General features: G+C 37.3%; 1 protein-coding gene across 4 annotated transcripts in view; it reads right to left on the minus strand.

Moving 5' to 3' along the window:
- Positions 1–12003, minus strand: part of LOC147021450 (hepatocyte nuclear factor 4-alpha-like) — a 162852-nt gene that overhangs the window by 20948 nt on the left and 129901 nt on the right. For all 4 annotated transcript variants that reach the window (XM_085891402.1, XM_085891404.1, XM_085891401.1 and 1 more), the window contains exon 4: positions 11289–11395. In XM_085891402.1, the coding sequence (XP_085747528.1) occupies positions 11289–11395 (107 nt within the window). The remainder of the gene's footprint in view (positions 1–11288; positions 11396–12003) is intronic.

The following is a 12003-nucleotide window of genomic DNA, read 5'->3' on the forward strand; positions in this document are numbered from 1 at the left end:
TGCATCTTTCCTGGTCTGCGTTTGCCAAGCCATGCTTTGCCTGCCTTTGCCTTGCCTCCATACCCGCCCATGCCTTTATGTGCTTTCCCATGTCACAACCTTCACCATGTGCTCCAGGACCATCTCTGAAAGTATTTGCAAGGACTGCCCTGCAGGCAGCCGCATTACTGGGGACTGCATTTGAGCAGCCCGGATACCTCCTTGTTGCAAATAGGCCAGTTCAAATGGCCTGTGAAACGGCGTATGGCCTGCCGTGTTAGGGTGAGTTGCCTCCAGCAGCTGAAAAAAAAAATTCAACGTCAAGTTGGAACTCTACCACAGTCGGTAGAGTGACCCGGTTTAAGCAAGACGTGCCGAGGGCGTGGTTCCCTGGTAGTCGAAATCGCGTAGTTAATTAGGTAAATTGGTTCTAGACAAAAAGACCCTATGCTACGCGGTTGAGATATTGGCGTCCACGGTTGGTTCAGCGACCCGCCGGCTCGTGAAATTATCCGGAGCGACGGCCTACAATTCCGGGGAGTCTGGTGGGAGACGACGTAACCTCCGCTGCCAAGTAGTCGTTCTCACCACCGAACCCCGGCCCGCAACAATATTTATCTTTATTCAATTTTACATCCTCGACATATTTCTCAGTATCTTTTACAAATGAAGAGATTGATTGAAAATTGTCTTTTGTGTCTTGATACATTGTATTTATAAAGTGAAAAAAATTGGAGAATAAAATGGTTTTAAGCACAGATTCACCTCGAAATTAAACGAAATTTTCATCAAGAAAATTTTATTTTCAGCAAAGTTTTATTGTATAAATATGGTGAATACAACGTACTGCGATGTTTGTAATCATGATCATAAATGTTATAAAAAACACCTTCAAACCAATAAACACACATTCAATCTTTTCAGGCAAATATCTCCACTTGACCAAGAAACAAAACATTGTGATAGACATGATAATGATATTCTTAAAGAGCAGGTTGCAGGTCACCAAACATGTTCTGAAAATTTATCAATATGATTATATGTGCATTAAATAGTTCGATGCAAACTATTGTGGTTGCCTAACTATTGGGAAAATTAATGAAATTTAACTCCGAAGTTGTTATTTCTCGAGGCCGTTGAAAAAAACAGCCGTGTGCCCATACATGGATGGTGATGTCACGTTCTCCAAAATACAGCTGCGCTCACTCGCTCATTCAAGAAGTGTCCAGTTCAGCGGGCCGTTCTTTCACTTATTTTGAGCTTGCAAGTGTCTATATTATCCTTTTTTTTATTTTGAATTATTGTAGAACAAAGTTATTTGGATATTTGTACATCATGCCTCGTACGTGTGTCGTCATGTTTTGCGAACATGGCTGGAAAACGGGTAAACCCTACCACCGATTCTCGAAGGAATCAAACATTCGCCAGCAGTGGATAAGATTTGTACAAACAAAACGGGCGAATTTTCCCCCAAAGAAAACGGGTAAAGAGGACCCTTTGGCTAGACTTATCATTTGTGGTGACCATTTCACAGCCAAGGATTACGAAGGCAACGCAATGAGTGAGCTCGGTTTCAAAACAAGCGTGACGCTGTGCCCACCATTCAGCCTTCTCCTCCTCAGATGGCTCCTGCTTCATCTTCTCACACTGTGTCACCTCTCAAGGATTGGGGCATTGTGTTTATCTATAAATGTGCATAAGAAATCGAGAAATTATTAGAATAGAGTAAGTCATCACTATCCGGAAGTCCGTACGTTGTAACCCGTAATGGGGAACGCGGCTGAGAATCTGTTCCCCATCGGCCACGCCATCATCACTTTTGCTGGGGTCAAGCTCAGCTGTCAGAAAGACTTCAACACTGAGGGTCCATTACATTTGGGTCCATTATTGATTCATTCTATTTCTGACTCTTGAGTGACTAGAAGGTTGGTGGTGGTCGTATGGCAGCTTAGCTGCCGGGGTAGCTATCATTTCTTTAAGTGCGACTGTGTTGCTGATGCAGTGCCCCTCTACCAGTACACACACTGGAACTGGTACTCATTTCACCGACCTCGGAAGGATGACAGGCTGAGTCAACCCCCTGGTGTATTAATTCAGCGGCCGACGGGGCTTGAACTTAGGACCCGAGGATCCCAAGCCACCACCCTAACTACTGAGCCAACACCAGGCTACGAGAGGGTTAAAAAAATTCTTATATCAAGTCACAGAAGAATCAAACTTCACATTATTTTATGCATCGAACAAGAAAATGAAAATCGACAAACCAATCTGTCTGGTGGAGTCTGTCAGTGTGAACTGCCGGAAAGTCAGTCCTGACACTTGTACACGAAATAGGCCGTTTTCTGGCACTTGCAAGTGGCTCAAATTTATATGGCTCAGGGCCAAAAACTCCATCGTATAAATTCCCATCATGCTCCAACTCGTCCTCGGCAATATCGGAATGAACACACTCAATTTCATCGCCGCTGAAATGACTCTCTGATTCACATCTCGCCATTGTTTACATGCTGTTTCCGAATGTTGACGAAGTTTTCGGAGAACGTGACGTCATAGCATCTTCGGTAACTTCCGGTCTGTTTTTCGATCACCAAGAAAAGTTTTGATTTAAAAGGTAATTTTAGCATATTTTGAGTTTCAAATGTAAGAAAATAAATACCCCACGTTTATTAATGTGCTTACAATCTTCGAAACACGCCAAGTCATCGGCAACCCAAAACCTGCTCGTTAATTTTTTTTACAATGAAAACCTTCAATCACGCAAACACAAGAACAATGAAGAAAGGGAAGGTGCCACTAAATTCTCCATTGAAAACACTGATGGGGCATTTAAAGGACATATAAAAATAGGATTGCTTCGCTTTCAAGACCCTGGACCATCTTCAATCATGGAAGCTGTTGATGTGGTTAAACAAAGTATTGAAACTATAATTAAAAACACATTAAGTGAAATGAAAACTTTTAAGTTTTATATGGGACTAAAATTGAATATGGTAAGACAAGGCGATGAAACTACTCCCGATATGAGGACAAACTCTCACTTTATCTCATCATTTCAAGATTTTGTAAGATGTGATGTTTACGATGAACTCCAGAGACAAGAACAAGATGTTGATAACACTGTAGTAGGTAGTGGATTTGCTCTTACAAAAATAATCTTTTTAGATATATACATCTGAAAATCAGATCCTCTTCAAGCTTCTTCTTATATTGATTTACCAAAAGAGATATAACTTAAGAAAGTGGTTGTTAATATTCAAAACAAAGATAATAAATGTTTTCTATGGTCTGTTATTGCTCACTTACATCCTCCACAATGGAACCCTAAAAGGGTTGAACATTATAAAAAATACGAGAATACATTAAATGTTAAAGATTTAAAGTTTCCAATGTCATTGAGAAATATTCCTAAATTTGAGAGAATGAATAATCTCTCTGTTAATGTATATGGATTAACGGATACAAACAAAGTTCAGATATTAAAATTTTCAAACAACTATAAAAATGATGAAACACACATTGACCTTCTCTACTTTACTTCAAAGGAAAAATCACATTATGCTTTCATCAAAAATTTATCAAGATTAACCAAATCACAACTATATGAGAGAAAATGTAAAACGTATCCTTGTAAGAGATGTCTCAACTCCTTTCACACAAAAGAACGATTAAATCAACATTCGAAATATTGTAGTTATCATGAATCAACCGTAATCAATTTACCAAAAGCAGGTTCAAACATATTATTCAAAGACTTTAACAAATCTATAAAATATCCGTTTGTGATATATGCTGATTTTGAAAGTATCCTTGAAAAGATAGATGCTGTTTCTCCAAATCCAAATAAATCATACACAAATAAATATCAAAAACATTCTCCTTGTGGTTTCTGTTATTATATCAAATCATCTGTTGGTGATGAATACAACAAGTTAGAACTTTATAGAGGAGAAGATGCTTCAGAGGAGTTTGTAAGACGATTGGAAAAAGACTGTAGAAGACTAAGAGAAATAATGGTTAAAACCTATAAACCAATGTCATTAACAAAGGGAGAGAAAAAGGAATTTAGAAAGAACAGTATCTGTCATATTTGTGAGGAGAAAATTGAGGGAGAGGTCAAGGTTAGGGATCACTGTCACCTTACTGGTAAATATCGAGGTCCAGCTCATTCCCATTGTAATCTTAATTACAAGCCCCCAAACTTCATTCCTGTCTTTCTTCACAACAACGCTCACTATGACACACATCTATTTATAAATGAACTTTCAAAGACATCTGGAGATATTCCTGCCATTTCTAAGACAGATCAAAAATACATCTCATTCACAAAAACAATTCATACACCCCCCATAACCCATATCAGATTTATTGGCACATACAAGTTTTTGTCAAGTCAAGTCCATTATCTAAATTAGCATCAAATATTAAAAACTTACCAAATCTTAAATCACATTTCTCAAATAAAGAAGAGATTGATCTCTTATTACAAAAGGGAATATATCCGTATGACTATATGGATACATTTGAAAAGTTTAAAGAAACACAACTTCCTTCAAGGGAAAGTTTCTATGGCAAGTTGAATAAAACATATTTCCGATAGAGATTATACACAAGCTAAAAAGGTTTGGGAGAAGTTTAGTATAAAGAATCTTGGAGAATATCATGATTTGTATCTTCTCTCTCTCTTTCAAGTGCAGCCTATGGCTGCTGGTTGCATCATTGGTTGGGACGTGGCTATGCCACTGATGCAGTGTCCCCCTTACCAGTACACTGGTACTCATTTTGCTGATTCAGGATGACAGGCTGAGTCAACCTCCTGGTGTATATTAATTCAGTGGTCAATGGGGCTTGAACTCAGGACGCGAGGATCCCAAGCCACCACCAAAACCACTCAGCCAACACCAGGCTTACAATTTGTATCTTAAAACTGATGTATTGTTATTGGCTGATGTGTTTGAAACTTTTAGAACAGTCTGTCATAATAAAAAAAATTCTTATGGATTAGACCCCGTTCACTATTACACAGCCCCGGTTTTGGCTTGGAGTTTTATGTTAAAAATGACAAAACAAGATTTGGAATTAATCAGGATTTCGATATGCTTTTAATGATAGAGAAGGCTAAAAGAGGAGGAATATCTCAAGTATGTTCAAAGAGATATGCTAAAGCAAATAACAAATATCTTCCTGATTTTAATAAGAATGAGGACAATTCTTACCTGATGTATTTTGATGCTAACAATTTGTATGGGTGGGCTATGTCTCAATCTTTACCTTATGGAAAACTTAAATGGGTGAAAGAAAAACATTATGAAAAAGTTTTACAATAGGCCATGGGCCAGATATGGCCACCGTGCACCCCGCCCCCCCCCCCCCCACAACCTCTCAGCAAACCTATGTTTTTCTGAATCCCCTGGATATACTGAACACGAATATGAATGTTAACATTGAAAATTTTGGGATGCACTTCCTGTTTTGACCTTTTGAATAGGGGTTCCCTAAAATTATACTTTTATCGATTTGCGTCAAATTCAATTTATGGATGGAATCAAAATGGCATGCAGAAGGCCCAAATCATATCCAATATACATGTATGATGCATAAAATTGAAGATAATTGCATTTTGATAATCTGTATATGTCTAACAGTGTTGTACATTAAATATAAATGACATTGTATACATTTGAATATATATTCCCTATCTTTCGAATAAACAAAAAATCAACACTCCATATTCCTCAATGAATATATTTGACATTATATGAATTTTATTACAGGTACAGACTATAATGATAGTGAGAAACGGTTTTAATTACCTTATATTTCTTGAAATACGAGACATACAGGAATGGTGTCGGTGTGGGAATGGGCCGTATCCTGAACGGAAAGCGAGTCGTCACAGTCGATATTTGTTTTCATATTATTTAAGATTTATTTCCAAAACATTAATGTTGAATGTTCAACTGAAGATAACAGGTTAGTTATGATGCATTTTCTTTCTCATGGTATGACTACTGATAAGTTTTAATTAATGGTAATTAAGTTAATTAAGTAAGGTAATTAAGTTATATTTTCCAGTCCAAATCAGAAATATTTAAGAATGTGATACAACATTGCAATAATTAACACCGAATGAAAATATGAAGTTTCAAGTCCTGTTTCCTTCTATTTTCAGGTTCGTACTAGCTGTGCACAACATAGTCAACTGATGTCTGACCAGCAAGCAGCAGAAGGCGGCCAGGAGCGAGAAGACCCACCTCCCAAGCGTTGGAAAGATGATAGTCATGGAGGCTCGAAGTCCCGAATGGAGCCCGAATGCATTGTGCACCTCCCTGGGTTACAATATGGCCATATGGTGCAATTATCCACAACCAAGGATTCCACAGCCCAAATAGCAAGGTTGAAGGAGATCCGAGACAAGAGACTGGCGCAACCACATGGATCAGTCCAACATATGACAAGTACCTGTGACCTAATACCAGATTCCCTTACTGAGTGTCACGGATATCACAGAGAATGCTATCAATGATTTACCATGAAGCTCAGTCGCCTCTCCACTCCTTCAGATCCATCTACTCCATCATGCTCCAAGTAAAGTTAGAGGGATTCATCAGGGGACAAGGTACTGTTTTCATCTGATTGCATCTTCTGTAACTCAAAGGGGAGACGAAAGGTCAAGATCAAAGGGACACACACCACTGAAGGCTTAAGCCAGTTTGAGTGTGACGGATGCCGAACAGTTCTCGAAGTAGCTGAAAACAAATGTGATGAGAAATTACTCACACGGATAAGAGGTCATGATTTGTTTGCTACAGAAGCGAAGTATCACAAATCCTGCCGGGTTGTCTACACACATAATCCAGAGAAATGGAGGAGTACAAGCACAGAGGACAAGGAGAGACAAACAAACATGGCACAAGCACACAGTCAGGCCTTTGCAGAAGTTCAGAAAGTCAGAGAAAGAGATATCATTAGAGGCAAACACATGATCAAACTGTCAGAGCTTTCCAGCATTTATATCGACAGCCTACAGCATACGGATTTTGCCAATCCCAACTTCCGTGGGGAAAACCTTAAAGCTAAGTTAGAGAAACATGAGAAGTACAAGGACTCATTGGCGTCCTGTAGATTACACCACACAGGAAACTTCCAAACTTACATAGTCTACAATGCAGACAGTGGCACAAGCGACGCGGTAAGATGTGCATATGAACTTGGTTCTCTTGATATGGTCCAATAATCTGGTAGATATCTGCATCGAATGATCCTTGACAGTGAAGCCACTGAAGACCCTTTCAGGGCTGCCCAAGTTTGTACCAGTTCTAGCTAGATTAGGAGACACGTGGGAAGTACCCGATGACCTGATGGATGACCTGGATGAGTTCACCTGTGCATTATATGGAAGACCTCGTACTCGGAGCGTCGATGAGTTGCGGTTCATGAAAATGAATGAGCTATATACGAAAAATGATGACCGTCTCTCCCGTTCGAGCACAGTTGACATGGGCACTCTCCCTCTATGCAAGAAGAGCCTGGAGCAACACATCTGGAGAGTCAACTTCCAACTTGGCATTTGGAAAAGAGCCCATGTTGCAAATCTTGAGATCCCTGAGCCAAGTGATGGACATGGGTAGATTTTAGTTGAGGGGAAGCTGGAGCCTCTTTGGTACGAGGGAGGGATCCTGCCACAGCAGTTGGCAGACATCGCTGAAGATTCAGTGAACATCAATGACTCGGACTCAGACTCGGACATTCCAGACGAATTGGACTATCTTCATGGAGACAGCTCAGTCTGACAATGAGTCGGATTAGTTGCAATTCACGTTAACGGCAGGAACATTAATTTCTATTGGAGTATACTTCTGTTTTGAATTGTTTAGAATATATGTTGTATTTAAATACTTACCATGTTTGAGATTTGGTTATGTTATTTAGTTCTGTGAATATTGTATTCAATATGATGCGGATATAATGCAAATATAAACACTATTTTATTCACTCTGAAACGTATGCTTTCTGCAGTCTGCATTGGCACTGTAAGTTGTAGATGTATGTTTGGAGATATGATGGATGAATATGGGAAGAAATATGAAGGATAATGAAATAATGCACGTAAAATATTCTAGTATTATAGGTAACTGACATGATCCGGATTATGGAGATATAGACTGGAAATGTTTATGTGCAATGAAATATCTTGTAGTTTGGTGATGCTGATGGTGACCATCTTGAATTTTTTGGTTTCTTTCAAACTATACTATTAAATAATAATTTGGGTGGTATTATAACTAATTCTCTGTAATCATGGTAATAGTTTGTCAAGTAATGTTCCATAAAAGTGACCATAAATCTGTATTGCGTCAAAATGTGGTTGATTGAAAACATTATTTGTCTGAATACCCGTTTGATGCTTATCTTGTGACAACGTTGTATATTTTCATAATAGTTGCTTGATATTTTCGAAAAATAAAAGGTAATTAATACCATTTCTCACTATCATTGAATAGTCTGTACCTGCAATAAAATTCATATAATGTCAAATATATTCATGAGGAATACGGAGTGTTGATTTTGTGTTTATTCAAAAGATAGGGAATATATATTCAAATGCATACAATTACATTCAGATATAATGTACAACACTGTTAGACATATAGAGATGATCAGAATGCAATTATCTTCAATTTGATGCATCATACATGTATATTGGATATGATTTGGGCCTTCTGCATGCCATTTTGATTCCATCCGAAAATTGAATTCGACACAAATCGATAAAAGTATAACTTTAGGGTACCCCTATTCAAAAGGTCAAAACAGGTAGTGCATCCCAAAATTTTCAATGTTAACATTCATATTCGTGTTCAGTATATCCAGGGGATTCAGCAAAACATAGGTTTGCTGGGAGGTGGGGGGGTGGGGGGGGGGAGTGCACTGTGGCCATATCTGGCCCATGGCCATTGTTGTCTCCTCTCAAAAAGAATTGGATGAAGCTGAAGTTGGATATTATTTTCAGGTTGATTTAAAATATCCAGAATAACTTCATAACAAACGTAAAGACCTACCTTATGCCCCTGATAAAGAAAGTCCAAGAAAAGAATGGTTAAGTTATTACCAACAGTCATTTAATATAAAAGGTAAATCTCCAGAAAAACTACTTAATACATTAAATGATAAAGAAAGTTATGTTTTACATCAAAGGAACTTGAGACAATATTTATATGCTGGGTTGAGAGTGAAGAAAATTCATAGGATTTTTGAAATTCAAACAAAGTCATTGGTTAAAGAAGTGTATTGATTTTAATACAAAAAGGAGAACAGAAACAAAAACAGATTTTGAGAAGGACTTTTATAAATTAATGAATAATGCTGTATTTGGAAAGACTATGGAAAATGTTCAGAATCAACAAACCATAAGACTTGCTCCATCTTGGAAATATGCTTCAAAATTAATTAATAGACCAAGTTTTGAACGAGTGGAGGTGTTTTCAGAGAACTTTTGTGCTATTCATTTGAAAAAAGAGAGTATTGAAATGGATAAACCTATTTACATAGGAACATCAATTCTTGACTTGTCAAAGTCGTTAATTTATGATTATGACTATAATAATTTAAAATCAAAGTGTAAGGATAATGTGTCATTGTTTTTTATATATATATATATATATATATATATATATATATATATATATATATATATATATATATATATATATATACCGATAGTTTTATATTATAAATTAAGACAAGTGATGTATATGAGGATATGATTGATAATATTGATATATATGATACAAGGAATTATAAGTCGGGTGATGTGTTGTTTTCATCAAAGAATTAAAAGGTTATTGGTAAGTTTAAAGATGAATTGGGTAGGAAGGTCATGAGGGAATTTATAGGATTGAGATCAAAGTCTTATGCTTTTAATGTATATTGATAATAATAACATTGAAAGGTGTGATAAGAAGCTGAAGGGAACAAAGAAAAATATAATCAAGGAAACAATAAACCTCAATCATTATTACAACTGTTTAACCTTAAAGAAAGAAGAGGATAGAAAAATGAATACAATAAGAAGTTATAAGCATCAATTATATACAAAGAGATAACTACGAAAGCATTAGGAGCTTTTGATGATAAAAGATATATTTTTGAGAATGGAATCAATAGTATCCCTTACGGTTAAAAGTATAAGTGTTAAGATATTGGGTTGGGAATTTTAACAGGCTACCGCCGTCTTTTTACTGATTTATAAATGATAGAACCAAGCAATAACCAAACCAAAGAGTGGAGATGTCATCAGCCTTGGTATTTAAATGGGAAACATTATGAATGTGAGAAATATCAAATAAGTCTTATTGAAGAAATAACTGGGGTAAAAGTAGATAAAACAAATAAGCGGATAAATTTAATTGCAAATAAGTTGGAGGATGTAAAGAAAAAAAAAATATCCATGAATGGACTAAAAACTTTGATGGTTATCAATTAAACAATGGAAACACAATTTACGACAATCTCAAAATGATATGTGGCTCAAGAGGTGGTCAAATAAGAGCATTAAGAGAAGTTTATCATTTCATTTCTGTTCAACAAAGATACTTAAACCAAGAACTAAGTTCCAAAGTAATCTTTGAATATACTCGACGGTGATGATTGTAATAGGAAAATTAAGTTATTCCCCAAAGTTGAACATGGACAAATATTCATTGGTTCGCTCTTTGAATGGAATGAAAATATGAAAGGAAAGAAGTGCTTTAATCAGTAAGTCTCAATTTTACATTTTCTTGTATGGGAGGGGGAGGAAATCAGTCTCCTATTTTGGGTTTTTGGGGCTTAAGTCAGAAAGTTTTTCCCTTTCCCCCCATTCATTTGAATGGATGCCTCAGAAACCCCATTAATCCTCCATTCTTGTGGGGATGTTTTTGTGCCCTTGACCTGAATCTGGGTCCCCCCAGCACGGATGCAAAATGTGGTGGAGATTGGTTCAAAGATGTAGAATTGTATAGAACTCAAAGAAAACACACACACACACACACACACACACACACACACACACACACACACACACACACACACACACACACACACACACACACACACACACACACACACACACACACACACACACACACACACACACACACACACACACACACACACACACACACACACACACACACAGACACACACCTCATATATATATATATATATATATATATATATATATATATATATATATATACATATATATATATATATCTGTAGGGGATGATAATGAGGGGGAGGTGGAGCAGCGGGTGAGCAGAGGATAGTACCTGTCGAGCAAGGGCCTCGGCCTGAACAAGCACCGTAATGGAGAGGAACGCAACATCCTCGTAACTTGTCCGTCTCATACTGATCCGGTCTCGTTCGTTTTGTACAGCTGGAACAAATTACCAATACATAATAATGTCAGAGTTGTATGAAGAGAATATATCGTCGGCATACTTCATACAATTTCAGTTACAAGTGACGACCTCTCTCTTTAAATGCTTAATCCCGAGCCTATCAAGGTCTTTGGCTGCACAGGGACAGGACGACAGCAAATTTCAAAGACCTTAACCTTTCCAACTTATCGCTTCCTTATTATCCGAGATTGTAGAAATGGCAGGCAATGAACCTTTTTTTTAACGATGCCAAATTGAAAGCATTAAAAATGGCATCAAGAGAAAAATGTTCTTATCGGATAAACCTCGAGGTCTCATCGGCTCTCAAACCCAGTGATGATGCAAAGAGGAAATGCCACAAAGCTGGTTTTTTAGTGGATAATTAATTTTAAGATCGGTGGTCACGCCAGATTAGTCACCACCTCCCAAATTACAAATAAAGAGTGCACCCAAAAGTGAAAGGGTAAAGGTTCATCTGGGAGGCTTTTTACAACCCAAAAGTCAAACAAGAGCTTTTATCTTACACGAGATGAAGTCGTCGGTGTTGCCTGCCTGGGTATATTCAATGAAATATGTATTTAAATATTTCCTGCATGACAAATTG

Source organism: Eptatretus burgeri, chromosome 8 (assembly GCF_056783735.1).
Source record: "Eptatretus burgeri isolate ZD-2024b chromosome 8, Ebu_testis_v1, whole genome shotgun sequence".
Lineage (NCBI taxonomy): Eukaryota > Metazoa > Chordata > Myxini > Myxiniformes > Myxinidae > Eptatretus > Eptatretus burgeri.